This window comes from Struthio camelus, chromosome 6, assembly GCF_040807025.1.
Source record: "Struthio camelus isolate bStrCam1 chromosome 6, bStrCam1.hap1, whole genome shotgun sequence".
In the NCBI taxonomy this organism is placed as follows: Eukaryota; Metazoa; Chordata; class Aves; order Struthioniformes; family Struthionidae; genus Struthio; species Struthio camelus.
Genome location: NC_090947.1, coordinates 35041255 through 35068029, shown reverse-complemented (window position 1 = coordinate 35068029; position 26775 = coordinate 35041255). Strand labels below are relative to the sequence as shown.

At 48.6% G+C, this 26775-nt stretch overlaps 1 protein-coding gene and 1 long non-coding RNA gene across 4 annotated transcripts in view; one reads left to right on the top strand and one right to left on the bottom strand.

Annotated features, from left to right (window-relative positions):
- Positions 1 to 5458: 5458 nt before the first annotated feature.
- On the bottom strand, positions 5459 to 8343 carry LOC104145616 (uncharacterized). Of its 2 annotated transcripts, none has more exons than XR_694384.2 (3): positions 8211 to 8343; positions 6117 to 7840; positions 5459 to 5961 (listed from the first exon to the last, which is right to left on the bottom strand). It is a non-coding gene; the product is annotated as an uncharacterized lncRNA (long non-coding RNA). The 2 variants fall into 2 exon arrangements; XR_011141966.1 differs by having other exon boundaries at positions 8089 to 8241.
- A 2170-nt stretch (positions 8344 to 10513) lies between these two features.
- ITGB5 (integrin subunit beta 5) overlaps positions 10514 to 26775 on the top strand; it is an 80095-nt gene continuing 63833 nt past the window's right edge. Inside the window, exons 1-3 of one of the 2 annotated variants that reach the window (XR_011141965.1) lie at positions 10514 to 10671; positions 14635 to 14720; positions 26387 to 26591. Coding sequence is in view for 1 of the 2 variants with exons in the window: in XM_068949104.1 (XP_068805205.1) it covers positions 10575 to 10671; positions 14635 to 14720; positions 26387 to 26591 (388 nt within the window). In the remaining variant the exon portion in view is untranslated. The remainder of the gene's footprint in view (positions 10672 to 14634; positions 14721 to 26386; positions 26592 to 26775) is intronic. The other variant, XM_068949104.1, reaches the window with a different exon arrangement.

The window sequence follows — 26775 nt, the reverse complement described above, 5'->3', positions numbered from 1 at the left end:
ATGCCCCTGGGCATATCTGAGTGATGCGGCACTTCTCCACATGAAAGCCCAATATCCAGCCTCGCGTGTGAAAGGCAGCACCTTCCAGGCCTAAAAGCAGGAAGTGTTTTGCATTTTTCTAGCTACTTGCTGGTGAACAAATACCCCTTGTTTCTTGTGTGGGACTGTTTTTACATAAACCTTGCATGTGATGTTCCAGAGCGGAGTCAGTAGCAAGTTAGAGCAAGTAATTTGGGTAAGATGACTCTCTCCTTTGGAGGCACTACAGACCCAAGGACTGGACTGGTCACTGCTCGTATACTTTCTTTCACTTGGACGGTTTGTTGTTTTAAAAGTAAACTATAACACTCCTTCCAAAAGAAGGAAGAGACTGCAGTGACTTTGACCTAACATGCAATAGAGTAGTCTCTTTAGGCTCAAAGCACTCTGCAGACATCTCTGCAGAAAGTACTAGTGAGTGCACAGCCAAAAATCACTGCTCCTGCTGTTTTTCATCACCTGACCTGCAGAAAACAAAAACAAAAACAAAACAAAACACAGAAATCTGTGCTCGCTTGCCTTTAACTCTGAAGGTGACCAGATTTCCTAGAAACCTCGCTCCCAAAAATTCAGTCCTGTCTCTAGGCTGGCCCAGCAGGCTGGTTCCCCTCGGCGAGGCCGCACCGGGGAGGAATGGCTCTGCCGGCGGCTCCCCGGCTCCAACTGTGCCCAGCTGATGGGCATCCGTGGGGAGATGCACCACCAGCCACCTTTTTTTCCTTCAAAACTATGATCTGAAGGTAAGATCTTCCCAGTTTTATACAACAGCTTCATGGTCAGGGTGTCTGGACAACGGAGTTTGGCTCCTGCCCCGTCTGAGGGCAAAGTGGGCAAGCAAAGATGAGCCTCCCCTAGTGTCTAGGAGCAGCTTCCCCAGCCTTTTCATGGACGCTCCAGAGAGGCCTCATGTGGTTCAGGCCGATGCCCCAGAAAGCAGTTCTTTCCCTGCGTGGTTTCAGCCAGATTTCCACTTTTTTAGTCCAATAATGCGCTCTTTGTTTTAAAAGCTTATGCTCCTGGTGTTTGCAGGCAGAGTAGCTTTGCCTCTTAGAGGTTGCCAGGAGGAGTTAACTGAGTTTTCCCAATTTTGGGGCCGGGGGGTGGTGAAGATACTGATTTTTACAGCAATTAGTTCCCCCCCCCTCAAAAAAAATCCCCAAACCAAATCCTAAAAAGCTGTGAGCCAGAAATCAAAAAGTCCACAAGCAGTTTGGATGCCGTTAGAAAATTCTGCATTAAGAGTCCGGGTAAAATGTGTGTCACAATTCAGAAAGAAAACAGAACGGTTCAAAATAACCCAAAGAAAAACCCCACGTGGCTCATTGGAAAAGTTAGGCGGATATAATGGGGAAGAGGTCAGCAGTTAAAAATGGATCACTTGCCGAAGAACAGGAAAGTCCACAAAACATGGCAGGTCACAAGAAATAAAGAGGGCTGAAAAAAGAATCTATAAAGCATCTTGCAAAGGATGCTCTAACCACTGGTAAAAGGTTCTTTAAATACATAAAAACAGGAAGCCAGCTAGGAAATTGGTGGGACTGCTGGCTGACACAGAGGGGACAGTAAAGCTAGAGCAGAGAAACTCAGCGAATTCTTTGCATCTGACTTTATTGTGGAAATTGCTGGGGAGATTTCCATACCCGTTGCCCTTTCTGTAACAGCTCAGCCAGAGGAGCCAGATCGAAATAAAGAGGTAAATAGATAACAGGAACTACATAGGTAGCAGGAGTGAGCAATTTAAGTGACGCAAGTAGGAAACAGGAGGTATGAAGTAAAATAGGTGAGGTGGCTGTTAGTAATCACCAGGACAGGGTGGCACCGACCCAAGGAGCAGTGTAACCCACCAGAGCGGAGAGCCTCCGTGCCAAGGGCTGTGAGTGCCTGCCCTGGGAAGCTCAGACTGAAGGGGTCTCACTTCCATCCCCGTCACAACGAACCCCTCACAAAGAATGAACTCATTGGGGCTCGCTGAGCCGTCATTGACAGGTCGCTGAAATCATCGGGTTTGGGAAAGCCAGCAAAATGTTGGGTGTTGGCAGAGAAATGCTGGGCACTGTCAGAAAGACTTCTTTATAAGACCAGGTGGTGAACAGGAGATGTGGGCACTGTATCTGCAGGTTCAGAGAAGGATGAGGCAAATCAAGGACACAGATCCATTACATCTAACAGTACGATAAAGAAGTGGGGATGTTGGAAGAACACACAAGAGAGGGAGTGCCCAGGCTCACATGCACTCCCTAACTAGCATGTGCTATTACCGCTCCTGGAGCAGAACCGGGGCTGCATGGACAACCTGGTCCAAGGGGACATTCCTCATATTCTTAACACATTGAACTGCCTTTCCCACTGCTGGCACCAGCTGAAAGTTTATGCCTGGGAAGTGTGTATGCTGTGTGTCTCAAATGCCCGAATTATGCAAAGGTTGTTCATAAACCGTGAAGAGGCTGGGTAATGTGCTCTACACCAGGCTGTTGGAAGTTTATGCAAAAACAGCCTCATAAAACAAATGAGGTGTTTTTCACAAACAGAAAGCTCTAGAAACACAAAATGCTTCCTGCTTTCAGGCCTGAAAGGTGCTGCTTTTCGCATGCAGGCCACCAAAACCAACCTAACCAAGTTTCTTCTGTATCTTTCCTGCAGAAGAGCAAAGTTAATTAATCAACAAGACACTGACTCCAACCTACCACCTCCTGGTGGAAGCGAACCAGCTTGCAAAGAGCCTGAGCTTCACGTGCTCCTCACCATCTGCATCTCTTCGCCTTAGAGCAGTCTTGGGGCAGTGTCCTCATCCTGCAGTGCAGGGACCTGCAGTGCTCTCTGAGGTGGGTGGACGTTGCGGGGAGCAGGAGCAATGGGGGCCCCAGAGAGAGGTTACCTGCTGCGCTCTCAGCCTGTGCCGAGGGACGGGAGAGGGGCTTTCCACAGTGGAGTTTTCCCTGGGGGAGTGGTGAGAATTGCAGGGCCAGATGGGGGGGGGGGGGGGGGAAGAGGAAGGGGAAAATACACCTCTGAGGGGAATCAGAAATTTTGCCCACGACTCAAGAGAAGGCAGTGCAGGGGCTGACCCTGACTTTGACGAGCAGTGGACACAGCTATGCCAGCTGAGTGTTTTCTCTGCTTTTTGTCTTGCCTGAAACACTCTGGTAGCAGCTTGAGGGCTATTTACCCCAACTGTTTTCCCACTTTGGTCATTGCTTTGTCATCTGCTGTCTGCAGACCATTTTCTACAGCAACATTAGTAGTAATGTTGGTCCCGTCTTGGTGGGGTGAGGAGGAGATGGAGGAGGAAGAGAAGAGCTCCCCAGCTTTCTATGACAGCTCCTCCCTCCTTGCCTCAAGGCATCTTCTTCCTCCATACCCTTTCTGGGTGTCATTTCTGCTCTCCTCATGCCCTCTGAAATGAGGTTAAATGTTAGAGAACTTCTGCCAATCCTTTAGCCATCAACCCTTGGGTGTAGCTGGGAGGAAGAGACTGCTGCACGAATGAGACTTCAGAAGATGTTGGACTTCTCAGAAGAAGTCTTTAATCTGTATCGTTCATTTTATGGGGTAGATTGACCAAAATACACAGTTGCATGTGACAGAAGTCCTAGCAGGAAACTCCTACATCTGGGACTCTCCTTTTCTTTTTCTTCTCAGTGGTTCATACTTGGGACAAATTTAAGACAATATTATAGCGACGGGGATTAATTCCCTCTCAAGTAGTGGAATGCTGAACATGGTGGGAACTAGGGGTCAAATCCAGGCAGGTATTTCAGTGCCTAACTTGTTCTGAAATTAATAGGAGTAAAGGTCCCTACAGAGAGATTTGTGGATCTGGGCCTATATATCATTCCTATAAAACATGTAGGGCTTGTGTTGCACATATGTAACAGTAAGTTATTCTTTTCAAAGCAAGGCCTTTCCTTTTAGAATTTAGCTGCAAGCTAAATATGCTATCCTAGGCAAAAACTCTTTTCCAGAAAAATAAGCAAAAAGGAAAAAAAAGAAAAGGGTTCAGTGATTTACTTTGGATAGTAATTAAACATCCAACTTTCAGCTGAGATTTTTAAAAGCTGCCTAGGGCATTAGGAGGCCCAAACCACATTGATTCTGGGTGATTTTTCCTTTGGAAAGCCTAGCTTTGGTACCACCAAGGCACTTTGTTTGCTTGGGACCTGGGACTTTGCTGTAGTTGGTGGGAATTTTGCCAGAGATTTCAGCCAAGACTAACTGGCTCTAGCTGTTGACATATTAAATCATATTTAATGATGCTTCCCCCACATACAAAGGAAATCTCTTTGGGGTTTCCATCCCACTTGCATTTCATGACAAGACCTCTGCTACAACTGCACAATAAACGGTCACGGCTTTTGGTGGCTCTCCTGTAGGGCTACTCAAAATGGTTCCAGTTTATCTGAAGCAAGGCACGCAGGAAGAGAGAAGATTTTTTTCATGCACCAAGCAAGGTAGCAGGGACAGACAAGCCTTCAGGCTAGCAAGCCCTTCTCCACTGCTCTCGTCCTCCTTTTCAGCCAAGCCTCTGGCCGCAAGATGGTGCTGGCACTTTGCAGTTGGAGGAGAGGCCGGGAGAAATGCATAAACCTTTCAATGAACACATTTTAGCTGAAGCTAACCATTAACGGAGACCACGGGCAGTTTTCCACTGCGCCGTTAAAATTTCACCCCCTCCTGCGTCCCAGCTTTACGCACCGTGCTGCCCGTCTCTTTGAGGGCCAACAGCCCCTCTGAAAATAGCAATTTGGGCAGCCAGGAGCAGCTTTCCAGCCCGCCCCTCTTCCAAAAGGTGACACCTGGAGCCGTCTGGGTGACAGAGCGTGCCAGGTTTGGGCTGGATCCATGGTCACTGCCCACAGAAGGACTCGTGTTTATAAACCTTGTTCTCTTAGGGGCAGGAGGAATATCCTCCCTACTAGCTCCCTCGCTTTCCAGCCCTGTAACCCCAGGCATGGACGTGCCCATGAAGCTAACAGCCTTTAGGCCACAAATTTTTCTCTCCTGCCCCGAAGGTAGCAGGTCCAGCAAGCCCAGCACTCCTGGGCTAATGCCTGTCATCCTCCTCCTTCAGTGGCCAAATTCACCTTTCCGGGTGCGGCAGAGGCACCTGGAGCTTGCCCTGCTCCTGGACAGAGCAGCTGAGCTGGGTGTGATCCCAGCCTGCAGCAAACGCAAGGGGAGCTGGTGCTGGGTGGGGAACGCTCCCAGCCAAAGTATGGCTTGCATAAGGGCTTTAGAAAGAGAAGGAAAACAGGAATTGCCATTATTGCAGTTTAAGTGACCTGCTGAGCACCTGTCTCTAGCTCTGATGACCACCCAGCATTTATGAAAGGCGAATCAACTGTTCCACTGCACACACAACCTGTTGAGAGTTTGCTTGTGCAAGGAGTGGAGGGAAAGTGAATTTTTACTGATCAAAGGATGCTTTAAGGACCCAGAGATTTATTCTGAACTCTCCTTTGTTTCATGCAGGACAGGAACAAAATTTGACAAGAAGATTTTTGAGTGCCATTCTCTGCTCACCAGCACAATTTCTCTTAGCGGGTAGAGAGTGGCAGCGTTGCTCTTGAGTAGCTGGGACAGAGCTTGGTCCTCAGATGGTAAAAATAGATTTTTTTACAACAGGAAGCAACAAAGTGAGCTGCATCTTTAGCTGGAGGACAGCATATACTGTTTAAGAAAGAACGAAAATAATCACTGTCTTTTTTCAGCATGCAATTGCTGCCTATCACTGCCCACTGCCATGGGAAAAAAAAAAAAAAAACCAGGAGACAAACTTTTTCCATCTCTCCATCTCTGCAAAACCCCAGCAACGGGGCTGTGTTGTGGGGGAAGGCAATATTGGGAAGGCAAAGCCACATGGTGCCCAAGTTCTGCTTCTCTACGCTCCCACTTTCAATCACAGGCAAACATCATGGTGAAGAACTGGAAAGAGAAGGAGAGAGTTTTCTTAATACAAATAATTATTCATAACAAGTCCCCGAGGTGCAGACCTTTGCCTTTTGTTCCTTTGCTTTTTATTGCATTTCATTACCCTCCAGCCCGACTCTAGCTCCCCCCAAAATTCCAAGCAAATTTACCTCGTTTTTAAGCATAAAGCAGCCCAGCTTGATCAACATCTAGGCTCAAGTTTCTCTGGTCTTTCAGTTTACGGGGAGCTGCCTCGTCCAAAGGACTGAGGGACACTGAGGATCTGGAAGAGTCACTGCTGTGTCTGCGCGTTGCCCATGGGGAGACTGAATTTTGTGGTCCTGTTCCACCGGTTGACTCCAGTGTGAAATCTGGAAATGGGTGACTTATAGCTGTTTCAAAGGTCCTGCTGGTATGTTGGAAAGCTGTGCCTGAGATCTTGCAGCTTCTGAATTTACTGCAGATACAAAGTTTCAATGGGTTCATATCCAGTAATGAGTTTATAATGAGTTACATCCAATAGAAATGTAACTGTAGTAATGTTAATAAGTAACAACCCCAACCTTAGACCACGAGAAAGAGATGTCGTTGTTTCACAACGAGGATATTACTGCAGGATCAAGGCTACAGTTTGTGGAAGTTTGCAGTGGACGGAGAGAGCCACCCTTGAACTAGGCTGTGGCCGTGCCTTGGGGCTGTGGGACCAGCATTTTGCTTTGGCTGATGCAGAGAGAGGAGTCATCACTGAAAATCTAGACCCTAGCCAGTGACGTGCCACATATCTAGAGATGACGCAGGTGTGTTTAACCCATCCTGCCGTCCACATTGGAGATGAGAAGGTTTAGACAGTGCAAACCGATCTTTAAAACACCTGAAGTATCTCTTGATAATGTATTTGTTTTGACTGATAACAAGGAAGCCAAAGGACTGAGTTGAAGTTACATCACTTCAAATGCCTGCTAGGTCAGATACGCTGGGTTAATTATGTCTTACTTTGACCATGGCTTTAAAATGCAAGTGATAAGAGGGCAAGCCCAAAGATCAGTCCATTTCAGCCCCAGGGTTTTCCAGTCTCTGTTCCAGCAGAATGATGCAATCATACTCAAAAAACAAGTCCAAGGGCCTCTGTGGGACCTGAGTTATTGAAGGCGACAGGGCTTTCAGGCCCATGGAAAGGCTGTGACTAAGTGATCCTCAAGAATGGTGTTTTGTAGGCAGGAAACATAATAGTTAAGGGATATAAGGCACAGGTAGCACAGCTTGCTTTCTCTGCCCCTTATTTAGCACAAGGGAATCCCAAGAGGAAGATGAAGAGTTCATCTGGTTGTGTCGCATGGAGGCACGCAAGGGGCAATCTTCATTTCCAGCATCTGCTGTCACCCCATCCCTGCCTCCTTTGGAAAAGCAGCAGCACATCCAGCGCAGGGCCCCTCGCCGCTGGCAATTAGGAAGGATTTATACAACCCTCACTGCAGGGGCCTCATTTCAGGCCACGCATTACCTCCGCTAATACTTCATTTCTTGGATAGGCAGCTAACCTCAGAGACTCAAGGCTGTCTTCACTCTGCTGAGCTGAATTGCCGGCTGCACGGGGGATGAATTCCTCGTGCTTAAAGGCAACGGCGAAGTCCCTGTCTGGCTGCCAGAGCCGCTCCGCTGGACTTCAGCGCAATGACATCCCCTTTCACTTGTCTGCAGCAGCCAGAGCGAAGGGCCTGGCTTGGGCCAGCAGGGGACGAACGTTGCCATCTGGGAGCCCGCAGCGCTTCTTCCACTACCGCTCCGCGAGGTTTTCCCCCTGGTGTCGTCTCTGGTGTCGTCTGCGGGCCAGGCGCGGTCTCCTGGGGCAAGACCTGTGGCTTATAAATCCGTGTGACCTTTACAGCGCTTTCACCTAAAAAAAAATCTCATAATAAGGGTGCATGGCTGCTGGTAAATATTGAGCACTGATAGCAACCCAAAAGCTCAAAAAAGCCGAGTAGCCACCCCAAAACTTTTCCCTTCCCTCCGAGGCTTCTGGCCAGGGCTGCGCGCAGGCTGCCTGCCGCGGCACCTCTCCCAACGTGGGAGCCCGCACAGCGCGGGAGGTGCGCGTGGCGGGCACCTACCGGGGTGCTGCCTCGCCACGGCACGGGCACCCACCGGCAGCGAGCGCAGGGTGCTCGACCTCCGCTGAGCTGAGCTAAATATAAACCGGTGCCTTATGAGCGCCAACGCCTCGCCAAGCGCGAGCCCCGCCGCAGCAAGTTCCTTCTGAAAGTCACCTCCCGTCTTTCTCGAGTCCTCTTTTTCCTCTTCTCCGTAAGCAGCTCTCACAAGGGTGCTTTTTTTCCTCCACCAAGCAGACTTCTCTCCCATCTCTGCCTTGCCTTTCTCCCTGTTATTCATTTACCACTTGACCTTTGTGCGTTTGCTCCTTACCCTCAGCGTTTTGCTCGCTGCGCAGAGGAGAGCGCGAGCCGTCGGCGTGACAGATGAGAGCGGTCTGGGTACCGGGCCAGCAGTGCCGCGTGGAGACCACTCACTATGTTCCTGTTCTACAAACAGGACGATTAAAGCTCTCTCGCACACCAGGATATGTATGTTTGCATGTGTATGTATATGTGTGCATGTTAATGGAAAGGGCTGGCTTCTACCCAGGAGCCCAGGACATTTCAGAAAAAATGAACATCCAGAACTGGTTTTCACAAATTTAGGAGCTGTAGCTCCTCATCGTGTTATATCTCAGGGTACTTGGGCATGGCAAGAAGCGCTGAGGACGGACTTCTAGGTCTGCACCAGGCTCCTCTAGGCATTAAGGCTTTGCATCAGATGTTTTACCTCATGTAAACTGTACCTCATTTCCTTTCTCTTCACAGAAGCAGTAGTTCTTCTGATTTTAGGCTAGGAGTGCAGTTGAAATGATACAACTTTTGTAGACGGGTGTTTCCCGAGATAACAAATAGTCACTTTGTTTAAATCCAACCCTGGTGCTGGATTTAAGCATAGGTATGGAGACACTGAAAAGCAGCAGTCTATGAAAACTATATTGAAAATTATTGCAAATTAGAAGAAATTGTTGCAAGTGGCATTGCAGTTAATATCTTATTTCTGAGACCAGGAATACATGCATACAGCACCGAGTGCCTGTGTTTTATGCAAAATCCAATGGTTAGAGCAAGGAGACATTATGTTAAAGTGGCATGAAGGTTTGCAGGCCGCAGGCCTCTAGCTATTACTAGAAATCTCCCTTAAAATCAGCCAGCAGCTACCTGGTTGATTTATGATTTAAAAAAAAAAAAGGAAGAAGACAAAATAAAGCCCCCCAGCAACCCAAACACAATCATAAATCCACCAATTGCTTTAGATTGGCAGTATGGTGTCTCATCCTGCTAGGGACAGGCAGTAGGTGGGGAGTGACTCCCCGTGCGGGCGGTGTAAGGGCTGCGAGCCAGGGCAGAGCAGCGCCGCTCGGACGCCCTTGCTCAGGGATTTATTTAACAGATGGACATGGTGCCTGTTTGTTTGTACGCTGAAAATCCCTGAAGCAGGAAAAAGCCACATAACAGCAGCCACTGACCCGTGGGGGAACGTGCGCAAGCCCTGGTGAGGGCTGGTCTGCGTGAGCCCGGGGAGGAGGGCGTTCGGTATTTGTGTGCCTCGTGCGTGCGTGGGCTGTGCGTGGTGGCCTGCGTGCGTGTGTCTGTGCATGCAGCTGTGAGCGTGCGTGTTGTGTGTGTGAGCGTACGTGTGCAGCCACGTGTCTATTGTGTGCGTCTGGGTGCACAAGCATGCATGTCTCTCTGTGCATGTGCATATGTCTGTGCAAGCTCCACATTTGTGCCTGTGTGCATGCGCATGGGTCTGTGCATGTGTACACACGTGTGTGTGTGCACGTGCCCGTGCAAGCTGTGCACATGTGTGTCTGTATGTGCATGCACAGGAATGCATGTGTGTACGCATGACGTGTGTGTGTGTGTGTGCATGTATGTGCCCACCTGTTTGTGCACGCATCCTGTTTGTGCCTCTGCATCCGTTCCTACGTGCACGCATTCCTGGGTGTTCCTATGCGTGTACCTGTGCATGTATGCATGTGTGGGCCTGTGTGTGCATGCATGTGCCTGTGCCTGTATGTGCATGCACGCGTGCACTTCTGTGTGCATGTGCAGGCCTGCGTGTGGATGCATACACGTGCCGGTGTGCACACGCATGTGTCTGTGCCTGCCTGCACACGCATGTGCGTACGCGTGTACCCGTGCGTGCCTGCGTGCGAGTGCACGTGCCTGTGCATGCACGGACGTGCATACACGCGTGTGCATGTGCGCGCCCGCGCCTGTGCCCACTCCGCGCCCCCCCGCCCTCCGCGCCGTGCCAGGGGCGGCCCGCTCGGGGCGCCCCCGCCGCTCCGCCCCGTCCCGTCCCGTCCCGTCCCGCCCCGTCCCGCCCCGCGGCGCCGCGGGCCCGGGCGGCCGCAGCGGGCGCGGCACGGGGCGCGGAGCGGCGCGGAGCGGAGCGCGGCGCTGCCGGCGCCCGCCGCCCCCCGGGGCAGCGCCGCCCCCGCCTCCTCCTCCGCCGCCGCGGCCGCACAAAAGGCGGCGGGGCGGGCCCGGCGGGGAAGGGCTGCCCGGCCGCCCCCGGCCGCCCGCACCATGCCCCGCCGACGGGGGCTGCCGGCCCCCTCCGCCTGCCTCTGCCTCCTCCTCCTCCGCCTCCTCCTCCTCGCCGCCCTGCTGCCGCCCGGCGGAGGTAAGGGCCGCCCCGCGCCGCGCTGCCTCCGCGCGCCGCGCAGGTACCGCCGCGAGCGGCTCTGCCCCGGCAAGCGGCGGCGCCGCCTCGCATGCTCTTAAGGGGGGGGGAAATAAAAAAATATAACTAATATATAACTAATATATATGTATGCAAATTTTATATAGAGTGTGTGTGTATATATATATATATAAAATATATATATATATCTCGGCGCGTTTGTCGGAGCAGCGCGTGTCCCGCGCGCGGGTGGCGAGCAGCAGCGCTCGCTCCGCTCCTGCGCCGGTTCCTCCCGGCTCTGCCGGTGCGCTGCGCCGCCGCGCTCCGCTCGTACCGCGCAGGGGCATTTTGCCCTGCGAGCGCTCGGAGCCCTCTCATCAGGGGAGCCGGCAGCATCCCTTCGAGCGCGCCGTTCCGCTGCTTGCTCCCTGTGCTTAATGCTTCCTTAGTTGCCTTAACAGGAGGCTCCTCTTACGGCGGGAGCGCTGCGGCATGCGGCTGTGGAAACTCTGAAGAAGTTTTCATAGTTCTCTTCCCCCTCCCCGATTTTGTGGGGCTGATGCTTAGAGCTGATGACTGAGAAGGGTGGCTGACCTTGGGGAAGAGGTTGCTAGAACCCTTGTTGCAAGCACAGATAAAATGATCTTTTTCTTTTTCTTTTTTTTTTTTTTCACGCTTAGGTGGATAAAGAATAAAGTATATCGTTTTTTTTTCCCCCAAGCAAGCTAGTACATTCATCTCAATGTGAGGAGCTGCCCAAGCTAAGATTTCTTGTAGAACTGGTTTAAAATGAGGTCTGATTGCCCGGAGCATCTCTATGAATAACTTTGAGTATCTTTCATAAGAGGCTCCTGTCTTGCTCTGCATTGTTAGTTTTATGTACTAATCTCAGCTAGCCACATGAATGCAGTATTTTGCTTTGCTTTCTTGGGCTCTCCTGCATTTCTCCTGGGAAAGGACATAGTTTGGAGATGCCATTTATACCTGCTGGATGATGTTACACAAAGTGAAGTTAGGTGCAGGGTTTAGGAGTTAGTGGTGTGAACGTGGAGCCTGCCTCTAGCAGGGGTGGGTGTAAAACTGTCGCGGCTTCAGTACAAGGACCGTATGTGAGGCGTGGGGCTCAGTGGTCTAAGAGGGATGGATTATTTTCCCCCATGGTGATCCCAGCTATATCCTGGAAGGAATTTTTCCTGCTAAGTGAAGCTTAGTTGAAAGGAGTGTTTTTGTTTAAACACATCAGAATCAAGAGACAGACTGAGTTTCTTCCAGTCTTCCCTGGTTACTGGCCCCAGGATCTGGGAGCCTCTGGACTAGCATAGAGATCTTCAGGACTTTCCTTTGCCCGATTCAGTGTGATCTGGCGTGAAAGACTGCTCTGAATCAAGCACAGCATAAGACTCTCATCTGGAAAACCCTGTGTGTTTCTACTCCAACTCAAAAAGCTCAGGTTTCAGTATAAAATCGGACGGCTTAACAAAGCTCCATTTTCACAACAATGCTGGAAAAGTTTTGGTTGTGTTTCAGAGTGGAAAGAAAAGCCTACTTTGAAGCTTCAGAAGCTGCCACTCGCTGGAATGTGGCCCTATGGGCAGCTACTCGAGCGTGGGCCGCCGCGAGGGGTTAGTCATGGTACCCGCCGGAAACGACCCTGTTGCGAGGAGACCTTGCTTTTCGTTCAGATGCTACCATTATTAAGTAAACTCTCAAAAATCCGCCAGTCAGGAGAGGAGGTAAATATTACCCTGTTCCCAGACAGAAGGGCGAGTGAAGCCTGTTGGATAGCCAGGGTAGGAACGCAAGCGTTCGCTTTATAAAATCAGTGGTGCGACTGCTTCCGAGGCCTGTTTTATCCCAAACTTGGGGAGGTTGTGGCCAGTGGTTCCTCTCACCTTTGAGGCGGCAAGGCTCGCTTGTGTTTGTTTCCCTCCTACTTCCCTCGCAGCCTCCAGATTTCACATGAAGAAGACATAAAGCGTGTGTTTTGCTGTGTTGCAAAGCGCAGTTACAAGAGCAGTGGCTGCTGAGGAAAGGCTTTTATCTGTGCGGGAAGCCACTGCTCTTGAAGGGTCTGCAAATGCACAGCTAACATCCTTGCAAATTGTAATTCAGTTGGTCAAGTTAACATTTTACTTTATATTACATATTTATATTTTGAGCTCTTGCAATGCCCAGGGATTGGAGTATAACTTCAGAATGTGACCAAGGAATGAAATGCGTGGCTATATGGTAACAGGCAGTGAAAAAAAATTAATAAGCCTCTTGTTTACTGTGAATGAGAGCATGCAGCCTTTTTGAATGAAAGGCATAGAGAAAGGAGGCGGCTTAGAGTTAACCACCTTGTGGCTAACAGAAAATCATCAGTGTAGGACTTTGACATAGTCATGCCACAATGATGACTTAGAAATAGTGACAGGATAACTTGTCCTTTATTTGCTTTTAGCCTAGGGCATAATAACCTTTCATACAGCTGTCTAGCTTGATTCATTGCTTCCTGTGCAGTATAGCCCAGCCTCACACTGGAGTGACTGAGGCAACCAGAGCCACCATTTCTCATTTTTCATTAAAATATTCTCAAGGAGTATCCTCAAAAGCTCTTGCAACAGAAGGTTCTTGCTATGGGACGAAACTTTGTAGTTCTTTTCCAGACGTCAGCAAGTCTACACAATCTCCAAATTATATCTAGCAGTAGTGTAGTGCCATGGTATCCATAGATATAAATGTCTGAAAAATAGATGAACTGTAGCATGAGGCCTGACAATGCCTTTATTGACATTTTGGATGGAAAAAAGTAGCAGGCTCAGAGTTCAAGCCCAAGGCATTTTCTGAAGAGTGTGCAGCCTCTGTGCTGAATCCTCAGCTGAAAATGTGTTTAATTAGTTATTGACAGCTGATGTTAATAGCTGTGCACTGGAGAATCGGGGCATCGGTGGCGTTGAATGGCACATTCATAGCTACAGGCATGATTAAACAAGCTGTTGCAGTCAAAGCAGATATGACTGATGTTTGGTTCTGTTTAACCTGGGTTATTCCACTTTATTTTTAAGTCTTCTCAAAGCTCAAGTACTAGCTTTTTGCAAGTGGAACTTTTTCAGTACTCGTTGTGCTGCTCGATGTTAATAATTTAGGAGGGAATAACATCACTGTCCATCTGTTTATGTCTTAGCATGAGTCTTTGCTGGCATCCCAGTGTTTATGTCTTAGCATGAGTCTTTGCTGGCATCCCAGTGTAGGAAGAGCTTTCAGCTGCGGCGCCGAGCAGCATGTTCCATCCTGGCCAGCCTTGGACGCTTCCCAGTGTAAACAGACTGCCCAGCTTAACCTGGATATCCTGTGGAAATGACTCCCATAATAAATTAAAGTAATTTGCTGTAGCATGAGTTAATTATGGAAATCACCATCGTAGGAAGGGGGGAGGTGAATATTTTTCAAGGCTGATTTAAGACGAAAATTCGAGAGGGCGGGAAGGCCCATGTATTCAGGTGGAAAAATTCAGATCATCTGCCTACTGTAACTTTAAAAGTCGGCGTTCTCCATGGTGTTTGGAAAGCCACCTTCGTATTTCAGACTAGGCTAACAGCTATTGCATTCTGTCAGAAGTCACGGAAATACTTCATTCGAAAGATGAGCTGAACTCTTTGATTAACCAAAGACCATTGAAAAAGAGAAAAAGAATCACCAGTCATATTTTAGAGGTTCTCAGCACCCTGATCCCAGTTTCTGTCCTGTTCATTTTTCTTGGGAAAGGAAAAGAAAGCAAGACTTCCTTTGAGGTGAAGAAGAAAGGCTTATTCCTCCTCAAGCCTTTTAAGCTCTGGGAAGGTTCTTTGCTCTTGAAACTGTACTGAATTGCACTTACAGTAAGTTTAAGATTAAGAATATAGCTAGAAACTCCTGAGTACTGTTTTCAAAATAAGTAACCACTTAGCCCATCTCATTCTCTGTCATTCTCTGTTACTGAAGGTCTCAATCTGTGCACGAGCGGAAGTGCCACGTCCTGTGAAGAGTGTCTCCTCATCCATCCAAAATGTGCTTGGTGCTCCAAAGAGGTATGTGGGCAGACTAGGTTTTTTTTTCTGGTTGTTTCAGAAGTTGTAGTTGGTTGATAAATGCTTTTCGTAATGCGAAAAGGAAGGAAGTTATTTTTTCCCCTGCAGCCTTTCCCTGATGCTCTGTGGTGCCTTAAGTGGTTGGTGAAGGCAGCAGATGCTTGCAAGCTGAGCATGGTTTGTACGTGCGCAACCCGTGAACTCTGTGACACAGTAAGAAATGGGTCTTCTACCCACCCTGCCCACTGTGCATCCTAAATAGAGCCGCACTGCTTGTTTCTCCAGTTGCCACCTTCTTTCCAATGGGTTTTGTGTCACCAAGTGGGCTGTGTGTTGCAGGCAGCCTTGCTTGTAAGTGCTCTCCCTAAAATCACCTGCCACCCCGCACCATCTTGCGTCCCGACCTGAGATGGCGCTGACTTGGGCAGCTGAGCGTGGGTCGGAGGTGACAGGACGCCCGCTCTCGCCTCCAGCACTGTGTCCGAGTGGGTGCTAGGGAAGCAGTTGAAGAGCAAGGCGAGTCGGTTCTGACGCACTCTCCCTGTTCCTCGCAAAACCTGGCTGTGGGATGCCCTGATGCCAAAGGCATCTTTGCTCCTAACAGAGTTCTCCTATGTGAATTTATTGCCTCCGTCAGGGAGACCACATATGCTTCTGGCATCTGCAGCATCCTGTGGCAGTGAGTTCCCCAGCTTAATGGCGTGCTTTGTGGTGAAAATACTTCCCTATGTTTGTTCTGAAATCTCTTTCCAGTAATTTGAGTCCTCCTTGGTTTCTGAGAAATTGCAAATATATTTCCCTGCTTACCATCTAGGTGCTGTTCATGACTTTTATATATTTATATTTTATATATATATATATATATATATATAAAATATAAATATAAAAATCTTAAGAAATACACATCTTATCGAGTACACTTAAGATCTCTAGAGTTAAAGGTGTTTAAAGATGTGATAACATAGCATACAGTTAGCTGCTGTCTACTTACTGCCTGCATCTCTCAAGTATTTAAGAGAAATGAGGACGCTTACAATTTGCGTGCAAAGATCCTGCCTCCGTGCAGAAATACCCCCCAACACAGACATAGCTGTTGTGTCACAAATGGGCTTTGGGCTCTGCAGAGCAGTGGATAACCTTGAAGCTAAAACGTGCGTCCTGTATGTGGAAGCAGAGGGATCGGTGTTGTGTGGTCTTGGCAGTACTGTTTCTGGGCAGGTTCCCCATCCTGAAGCTGCCTGCGTTACTCAGTACAGCAGTGAAAGGCATTTTGCATGCTTGATTTTAGGTCAGAGCGGTGGCCTTGGGACCTGTGCCCACACCTCTCAGGTTCAGTAGTGGCCTAAGGTGACTTTGCTGCTGTGGGCTGTTCCCAGCAGACCCCAGTTTTTCTAAATACATCTGATGCACTGTGACCGAAGAGCCATGCCCAGGGAGACAGTGCGCTCCGCAGGGGACTGGGAGCAGACCCACCACGCTGGAGAAGGGAGGAGAGGAGGCTATTTGTGCTTTGAGCTAGCTTAAAGGACTTTATCGTAATCATGCACCTGCGAAATTAGGTGCTGAGCAGTTCATTCCCCTCGGTTTCCTTCCTCCCCAGCCCACGCGTGGTAGGAATGTGCCTTTTCCCTTCGCGAGGGCTTGAGGGTAGAGGGAAGGAGTCTGGGGAGTGCTATTCATAACCTCTTTACGAGTGTGCTAAGAGCCTGAGCAGCAGTCGTCGTACAGGGAACAAAACCCAGCGGTAATTAATATGGCCCTTTTATTGCAGACCGATAGACTGGTGCTGTCAGGGGCTGGCTGCTTTGGTGGGCGTTGACTCGCTTGGCCAGGAGTGATGCTCTCCTCTTCTCTGCTGCTCCTTATTCTTGTAGTGCAGCTGTTTCTTTCCTGATCCCATTTTGGGGGAGGTGAGCTGTGAGCTTAAATGTGCCCTTAACCTTTCTGCTATTTGTCAGGGCCCCTGAGGCCCCTCTCCTGCTCCACCTTCTGCGGGCTTGTCCCTCCTTATTCGCGCCGGTGGCCTGGGCGGCTGCAGGTGAAAAGGGGTGGACGAGACTCGTGAAGGAGGCCTGGAGACGGCGGAGAAAAGGGCTTGGGGGTGTAAAAGGGCCCCTTGTTGTGCCCGGGCTCAGGGGAAGTACCCCAGTGTCCTCGCTGACTGCTGCCCTGCAGGTCTAACTTGGTGGGTTTTCACTTACTCATAGGCGCAACGGCAGCTTTCCAAGGAAAACTTCTTAACGTTACTAATACCATTTTACCTGACAGTGTAATGGTTTTCACGATTTTTTTCCAGCAGAGTGAGTGATATGTAGGACGGAAAGGGTAAAGCAATAGATCCTGCTTTTGAGACATCTTGTAAACAGCTGTAAGAGCTCTTCTTCCAGCCAGCTAATCTGTGGTGGTGACACTGGAATCCAAGAATGCTGGCTATTAAGTTATGGGTACCCAATAGTTTTCTTTTTTCTTCTTGGCATCAAAAGGCAATTTCTGCAAAATACTGCCAATGGAAATGTTTATCTGGTGGTCGCTGTGACCACTAATTGTGTGTCAACCCATGGGACTGGCAGCTCGACTCTTATCTTGCAAACAGAGTTATAAAAAAATATTTCTAAATGGAATGGAGGGGCCAAATGAAGGAAGAGGTCTGTTTACAAGGAAGTACTATAATACTTCCTGACCTTTAGCCTGGAGCAGCTATTTAAAAATACATTTCACAGTATTTTTTTTTGCCTAGAACTATGTGTTAAAAAGCTGCTGTTATACGCTACATGTTGAAACTTAGCAAGCTCTTATTCTAATTCTATAATTTTTTTTCTATAATTTAATTTTTGCAACTGTAATTATTTCTCTTTACTTATGAGATCATCAGTTGGAATAGTGGAGTTGCAAAAGTAAGTATCTGGAGGTTTTCAACTTCAAAAGGTTTAAAATAATATAAGCTTTAAGATCTGCTTTCTTTGCATTGTCATTTCACCCTCTTATTTCCCCCTTCCCTCTGCCACAGCCTAATCAGTTATGCTTCCTAAATTGTTGGGTTTTAGTCTGTTTACTTTTGTACTTCTATTAACTGTCATTTGCAGCAGTATGTTGCCCAGAGAGTATGTGCTTGTCAAACTCTGTAGTTCTGCTGATGTTTAAATACCATGTCTAAGACGTCGAGTGGTTTCCACAGATGCTAATTATGTTGTGGCTGAAACGTGATCAGCCGATCAGTATGTATTTTCTGCTCACTTTGCATTTAACTAACAGATTTGGGACCAAATTTGACCAGCTGTCGTCATCTTTATAGACGACGATTAATAACTTTGTCAGGGCTTGCTATGCCTTCTTCAGCAAAACCGGTCTAGTGAACCTCCAGACTGAAAGGTTTCAGAAATAGCATCTTTTGCTGTCAGTCGTTCAGCCGTTGCCTGCCAGTGCAGCACGTTCCCGGCAGGAGTGGGAGAGACGTGCCCGTGGAAGCGCATGGCTGCATCCACTGGGCCAAGAGCAGGTTAAAGCACGCTGAGTCCCAGGTGTCGAGCGTTTTTTCTTGGCATATCCAGCTGTGAGCTTCGTGCGACGTGCCCCTCGTGCTTGGGGACAGATGGATGCTTAGAGGAAGGGCTGGTGGCCAGGGCCAGGGTTTGCTCCCGACTCATCTGCCGGCATGAGCTGTAGCTTGGGCTGTGCTGAGGAGCTACGAGTGCTCGGGTCCCTGGTCCGTCCCTGACCAGGATGCTGTGTGGCTTGGTCCGAGCCAGCCTGTAGGGCAGGCTGGAGTTTTGGGTAGTGGCAGGTCTGGTTTCTGGTGAGCTTGGACCTCCTGACCTGAGATGGGAACTGAGCTGAGCGGTGCCGTGTCCGCACTTGCCTTGTGGGCCGGTGCTGCCCAGAGGGGTGTCCGTCTGACGGCAGACCGGACACCAGTTGCACTGCCAAACCTGTTTGTCTAGGGAGAGACGGAGGCCTCTCGTGATGGGATAATTGAGGGGTTCCAATAATAACTTCTTATCTCCCTTCTCCTGTGACAAGATGAAACAAGTAACTCCCTTGAAGTGTGGTGAAGAGTTTCTATCCTACCTGCTCTGATCAAGGCAAACCCTCTTTCCAGAAGTTCGTGCCTGTTTGGAGGGTCTCACACCTGGCAGCTCCAGATCAAACTTGCGTAGGAGAGACATGTCTGCTAGCGCTGTGTGATCTTAGTGCTCTCTCGTAAAACCCAGAGTGGCAGCAGAGTCCCTGTGTGCTCCATGCTCTTGGGGTAATAGCATCACTTGGCACAGGGCCATGCTCGTCGTATCTTTTTGCTCATTCTTTGTTCCTTTGGGTGCCTGGCAGTGCTGATGCTGTGAAATGACACTCCTGCTGTGATAGAAGAGCTTTATGAAGAGGGAGATGATGATGTTTTCCAGAGAAAATACAACCTGGCTTCACACAACCGCCTGCGTTGCTGCATCTTCCTCCGTGAGGGTACTCGGTCCTTGGCTTTCACATTCTTCACTCCAGGTTTTAGGCTGTGTGTGATTGCAGAGAAGCAGGCTGTCTTGAGCATTTGTGGGGAGCAAACAGGGGTTATGAGCACCCAGGTGGGTCTGTGAGGGTGGAAAAGGTATGGACTGGTGATGCTGCAGCTCTTCAGCTGTAACTCTGTAGGCATGCTCTTATCCTGTGGCAAAGGCAAGGAGTACTCCTCTGCTCTCTTCGAAGGTGGGATAAGATTCCTTGTATTTACATTGCTTTGCATTGGTAGGGTAAGAGCATGCACATAGAGAGTTTCGGCAGAATAGTCAGCACGCTATAAATCTAAAAGTTTAGCGCCTAGTAACACGTTAGTATAGGGTGCATCACACCCCCGTCAGTTGAGTCGGCCACTGTTCTCGTCTGCTCGCGTTCAGCATCTTTGCTCCCATCGGAGAGGATGATGATGGATGACTTGATGATAACAGCTTCTGGTATCCATTCAGCCCTGGTGTTCCCGGGGGATGGTGAGCTAACCGCAAGTCTTTGGGCTGTTAGAAAGTTGGAAGCAAACATTGACTCTGTTGGCTCATGGAAGAATACCTTGAAAGGCAGGACTTGCATGGGATGACCTCCTTAAATTACACTTAAAGGAGAAGGTATAAATGTGTGGTGTTAACTGCCTCTTGAGTCTGCCTTAAAACAGAGCTTTATGGGGGGAAATATTGGACTCTTCAGTGATTTCGACTGCTGCAGCCTTTCCAACCTTGCTGGAATCTGAGGAAATTTCTCAGCTTTTTCTGCAAGTTCCAGAAGACTTTCATATTCTATTGGAAATTGCTGACACGCATGCTGATGAAAGAGTCTGGCTGGAAATAGCACATTGGCTGGTATTGTTCCTGTGATCTCCAGCACAGCCTGGCTTTTGTGGGGGGAAGAAGAGGAAGCTTGTTGTTGTTTTTTTGTTTGTTTGTTTTTTTGCAGTGGCATCAGGTTTCTCAGGATTACTGGGGTTCTTCAGGCACGCTGGAGGAAGCAGAGGGCTCCAGAAGGAGCTTTACTTCCATGCTCTGAGCTGCCATTGTGTTTTTTAGGCTCTGCCAAAGTCGGTATGATAGACGGGTAGATTTTGCGTTCATTACATATCTACTTAGAGTGATTGCAGTGGGAAAAGAAGTAGATGCTCTCCAAAAGAGCAGTGAGGAGTACCAGCGTGTGCGTGTGAATTATATTATGCTACTGTTATGTTCTGTTTCCTGTTTGTGAGAAATAGCTTCATATCTATTTGAAATGCCAATAATGCACCGATGTATAGAGGCTCCTTTCGTTCATTAGGTGTGCATGTGTGTACATAGTGTGTTTGTATGTTCACTTTTGTATTCTTTATGTGGATACATTTGTGAGTACATGCAGAATACATATTCACATGAACACATTAATTAAACTGAAATTTCCCCAGGAGAACTCTCTGCTTTCCGACAGGTTGCATGCATGTACTCCATCCTCTTTTTATCTCAGGAATTTGTGCCTGCAGGATGAGGAAGGAAAATCGAGGATGTTCCCAGGGAGAACATGCCCAATTTTTTAAATGAAAAAAGAAAGCATAGTTCAGGCTGAATTAATGCAGAATCAGACTGATGAAAGCAAACATGATACGTCATAACCTAGGACATGTCTAGTCAGGAGTTAGATATACCATCAGTGCTATTCTTCCTTTTTATTACATGAACCAAGCAATTTGTCTTAAAATGTCTTAAAACTGTCAAACTGATGGGCATATAATTTTTCACATTGCTCTGATTTCTATTAACTTCTGTCTACTTGTCTGCATTTTATTTTGTTAGTTTGGTGGTGTGGAGGCCCTATCTGCAAAGCACCTAGGAGGCTTTGGGTAGAATTAATAAGGATTAATAGGCATGATCTTTCTGAACGGATGCTTTTTTGTAGCACAAAACAATATTTAATTTGCTTCCTAATTGCTATGGAGTACTTATTGCATTTCTCTGGAGAACAGGCATGCAGACAGGCTATCGGCAAGTAGGCATGTGTTCCATTATGCATACTGATTATCTAACTAATTGTAATGCTTCTGGTACGAACAGGACCAGGTTGCAAAGTCTGGCTCTGCATCTCTGTTTACCTAGAAATTGTGAATGTTTGAGTCAGTGTGCCTTGACAGAGCCCATTGTTGGGATGCATTTTGGTTTGGATGCTTGTAAATCATTTGGACCTGTGTAGTATCCTTTGCTCCTCAAAACATCTCATCCTTTTTCTTTTCATTTAATCTCTGGAAGCCTTGATTTTTTCTCTATCACAGAAAACTTTATTTGCATTTGATCGTGCACGGAAGCAAAAGTCGTAAGCTAGAGTCAATTTGGAGCCACTTTGCTCTCTCTCTCACTCTCTTTTTTAATGTCACAATAAAAACTTTTGCTTTGTCATCGCTGCTCTAAGGTGTTTAATTGATCATACAGGCTAGAGCAGATTTGGGAAGCTAAGGGGACAAATGCAATTTGCTGCATTTCAGCTCTTGACCTGCTGTCAGGCAGGAAGAGGTGAACTGCAGACCCGTGGTGCGTGCTTCGTGTCTTCCCTCCTTTCCCTCCCACGTGAAGGGGCAGAAACAGAAGGAGAGGAAGTTGCTGGGTAGTGTCCTGTAGGTCTCCATAGAGAAGCCCAAGCAGAAGAAATGAATAAAATTTCAGGAACTACTGAATGGGGGAGCATTTGCTTCTCCCCACAAGTGTCTGCCAGTGAAGGGGGGGAGGGCATGTGTTCTGTGGTCGATGTCACGCTGCCTTTGGCCAAATGCTGAAATGCTGCACAAACACGTGCAGAAGTGACTGACTGAATTGGTGCGAGCTTTAGGGGCAGAAGCCAAGGACATGTCTTCCAGCGCCTTGGGAAGTGAGTTACGCCACATCCCCCTGCCCTTCCCCGGGGCATTTGAACCTCGGAGTGAGTTTTATTTTCTTTCACCCCTGGTAATGTAGCATTTCAGCAAACAAGAAAGGGCCTGGATTTGTGCTGGGCAACAGCTGAAACATTGCCACACTGTGGCAATTCTTCTGGGCCCATTTTAGAAGGTTTAACAGTAAATTAGTCAAGAATGGAAGGCTGTGGGAACTGAAGAAGTTCAGAGGTGTGGCTGAAAGGAGAGATTTTTGCGGTTAACTTTAGTAAGAGTTGTGTACAAGGTTTACCCTTGACCTCGTTTGGCTCCTTTGGATAATGAGTAATTTTGCCACAATGGTTGTGGAAAAACACATTACAGCAGTAGCTGTTTTTTGCCACTGTGCCAGTAAACAGGCTTGCACATGCACGCACACTCAGTGCTGCAAGCAAAACTCCAGGAGGGTCCCACAAGGGTATCCTCCAGCAAAGGAGGACTCTGTACGCTCAGGATTATAGCCAGGGAAACACAGCTTTCATTTTGGGCTAGAGAAAGAGGAAATGGGACTTCTAAGTTGCATTAAGTGTGAGAGCTTCTGCTGAGTATATGCATCTGTTTTACAGCCCTTTAGGGTTTGGTGGTCCCAAGCAGCAGCGCGTATGCTGCTGTGGTGTACTCTTCCTCTTTACTTTCTGCCTCTGCACAGGGGCATTCTCCTGCCTGAAACTTGGGCTGAACTGGTCCATAACCTGCTTAGTCAGAAATAGCGGTAGGCAGGTAGAAATCCCCAAGAGAGCTAAGTCCATCTTGTTTCTGGCAGCTTTACTCTCTACAGCTTTGCAAGAATTATCGCAGCTCGGCAGCTTGTACCGTCTTTTGCTCTGCATGCAAATGCAGCTCTGTTCTTGCTTCATCCCCCTCTCTCTGCTTTCTTATATACCCCTTGCTGAGCAGCTGAACATCCATATAAGCAATACCATACCCAGAGACGGTTCTCATGGCGGTGTGAGATGCAGACTGCTAAAGACTAGCAGCTGGGTGAGAAAGCAAAATTTCCCCTTCCCTGGGCTGCTCACCATCATGTCTGTTGTTGTGATACCCCATCCCCAGCCAGAAAATGAAGTCCTAATTCAAAGCCCTCTGAAGTCAAGGGATTCTTTCTGTTAACATCCAGGGCTTTGGGGCAGAACCTGGGAACGACTGGAAATGCTTGATAATGCTTCAGTTGCATGAGCAGCACTAAGCATCAGCTGATTTGGACCTTTTTTTTCCCCAGTGTTAATTCCTAGAGAACAAAGAAGGGTTCCTGGCCACGCTCACAGTTCGGTTCGTGTCGCTTTTTGGCACAAAGAGTGCTCTCTTTAATAAGCGGCCAATGGAAATCAGTCTGCAGAGTTGCTCGCTTGAAGCTGTAGCTCGGGCCACCAGGACGGTAGGAGCGTGTCCCCTCGCAGAGAGCCCTGCAGCAGTGCAGTTTCACGTCCTTGCTGCGTGGATGCCTGGACCAAAACGCCCAGCTGCTAGAGGGAGGAAAAACAACCCCAGAGAGCTCCCAGTGTGCGAGGCAAGCCTGCACCGAGCTCCGTCTCCCCTCGCGGACTTAACGGATGGCCTAGCTGAGTTGTGTGCGTGTAGAGGTGGTATTTATACCGTCTGAGTTTGGTCTGTAAGTTCGTCACCAAGGCTGCCGCTTTGGTCAGCGATGGAGTCTTAATTTAGACTCTTAACTCCCACTCTCTGCATTGACTGTTAACGGAGTCTGGGTTTCTAATGTGAACGCTTTAAATAACTGCCTCAAGTCAGTCCCTGCTGCCCCGTTCCCAGGCTTGGGCGTTCGTCGCCGGCTCCTGCCCCTCTGAGGACGCCCCTCGACTTCCCTGAGCTCCGCCGCTCTGCCTGTGCGGAAAGCTGACCCTGGAGAGCTGCTTCACCTCCGCTGACTTTTGTCTTTACATTTACGTGAGGTTAAGTCAGATCCTAGACAAACATTTTAAAACGCTTCCCTAAATCTGCTGCTCTAAAATACTGGGCATTGTCTTCAGTTGTGAGGGATTTTTTTTTTTTCAGTTTTTGTTTTTGGTCATGCCATAAATGATTTAAGTAGTCCCAATCCCCCTATTTGGGAATTCATCTGTTTACGTGACACGTTCCAAGAAATGTATGTAAACATCAGTCTGACGTGCCATCTCCTTGGCAGGACGTTGCCTTTGGAATATGGAATGTAAATGCAGCATTTTTCAAATAGCATTCGGACCTCGTAGTGAGAAAACGCAGCTGAGATTCACCCTGGCGGCCCAGCAGCCAGGCGCTGCCTCTGGGGACTCGCGAGCTCGCCCGGAGCAGGCTGGAGGTGAGGGACCGAGCGTGAGGAGGGTGTGCAGCCCCGCCACGGCACGGGTGGGAAAACCGTACAGCCGCAACCCCGCTGCAGGGCTCAGGAACGTGCGTCTCGCTAGGAGGGGCAAGGACAAGATCTGCAGCCCCTCGTTAATTCCTCCTTTCCCCCCCTCGACATCTCCCCCGTAACTGCGCGCCTGAGGATCAGGAGAAAGTGCATTTCATTCTGGGTTTTGGCACTGAGTTGCAGGGAGACCTGTGGCCAAGTCTTCCCACTTTCTAAGACTCTACTTCTGCGTTTATTTTTTTTTAATGGGGAAACGTACGGGTATTTTGAGGAGCACGATTTCAGTGTGTGTGAAACGCTTTGAGCGCCCCATTGAAAGGAGTTGTATGTATCTCCCTGAGCTGGGGAGGTGGTTTTCTTCCCCTTCCCCAGCCCTCCTCCAGCTGTTGGCTGAATGGCTGAAGGAAGGGTTGGTGTGGTTGGGAGCATCTTCTCTGCATTGTTTCATGTAATTTTAGTACATCAGCCCCGGAGCAGAAGATGGTGCAGAATTTTATTGTTATGGTGCAGAAATAAGAAGAAATCGGCTGTTCAGAATTCAATAAGTTTTGGGGATGTAACTAGTTCCCGTGGGCCTTTTTGGAGAGAAAAAAAAAAAAAAAAGAAATCACATTCTAACAAATGGACACTCTCTGCGAAAGGCTTCATTGTGCAGCTGGGTTGTTACAGAGTGTTCCCCCACACAATGCTTTATTGTGTGCTGTGGATGAGATTTGGGATGAGGGCTGAAGGATATCTCAGGACAGCCAGTGGGAGACTCCCTCCAATGGTATATCTTCCTCCGGGCAGCGAACAGCTGTCTTCAGCTACAGCTGACGCCCAAGTACTTGTCTCGCCACTTGCAGCAGACATAGGCTGCACTGCGACCCGCTATCGAATGTGGGACGTGTGCGATGGGAGGCATTGAGTCCATTTATCAGTCAAGTGATAGGTTATCGTTCCCCTTCCCTTGTGCGCTCTTCCTTCCCACCGACATCTCCCCGGTCTGCTCTGGCTCTCTCCTCGCCCTCCCAGATTCATTCCCTATTGTTTCTTTCCCAGCCTGCAGCTATGGCCTCTCTTCTTTCATACTAACACCTCCCATGAATATTCTTCCAGGTCCCTTATTCTCCTTCAGCGCTTTCCTGCACAGCCTGTCAGCATCAGCCCGTTCTTTTTGTGGTTCAGCTTAGGGACCCTTTGCTGTGGTGACGTTTTTACCATATCATAGTGTCATGCAAATGCTGGCTGTGCAAAGATTTGAGGGAGGGGGAACACCATGCTTGCGGTGAGACATGCTACTCCTCACGTAGGGGAGAGGACACAGGTCCTTGGAGCCACTCAGCCTCAGTCTCCAACTTCAGGTCCTGACTTCACCTCTCTGGGTTGGTTGGTTGGTTTGCCCTGCTTCTGTCAGTAGCATCTCCGTGTCCTCTCTCTTCTGTCTTTCTCTTGCAAATCTCCTTCAGGATGATATGCACCTTCACTTGCAAAAAATTCAGCTTCTCGTCTTTTCCCCTAAAAGAGTTGGGAATTGGCTATTCAGGCAGCAAACCAAACGCTTTGTCATGCTTTCACGTGGCCCAACATGGAGCTGGGAGAAAGTGCTGCTGCTGTTTCTGGCGTAAGAAAACATGGCTATCTGTCTGTTACAGTGGTCTCTAAGCAAGTTCAGTTTGCAGATGATCTGGATGCTGAAATGCTGAGGGTTTGGGAGCACAATGCATAAACCCTCACAATATTTCCTTTTTGGTAATTCCTCTGTATGAGATCCCTTTGAAAGTCTCAAGGCTCAGTGCTAGCAGCTTTTGAGGTATAGCCAACAGAAATGACACCAGCTGTTCCTTGTCATCTCCTTTTTGATACAGATACCAGCACATCAAAACAAAGCTCCTGTTGTGGGACTGATATTTCTCCCTCCCCTTTTGTTCATTCTTCACCTCCTAGGAATTTGGCAGCACAAAATCCATCACATCGAGGTGCGACTTCCTACAGAATCTTATTGCAAATGGTTGTGCAGGAGCAATCGAAAATCCTAAAAGCAGCATTAACGTAGTGAAGAACGTTCCTCTGAGCACCAAGGGCTCTGGCTTGACCCATTCGGATGTTACACAAATAATGCCTCAGAAGATCTCCTTGAATCTTCGGCCTGGTGAGTCCCCAGCGGCTCTGAGCCGCGTTCTGGCGTAGAAGAGGTCTGGCGCGGGGGAGGAAATGCTGAGAGCATATTATAGCCTGTGATCATAGAGACAGCTAAAACAGGTGGCTGCTGGCCCCTTCCAGAGCCCATGAACTTCAGTGTTGCACCATGAACAGAACTGGGTCTGAGGTATGTT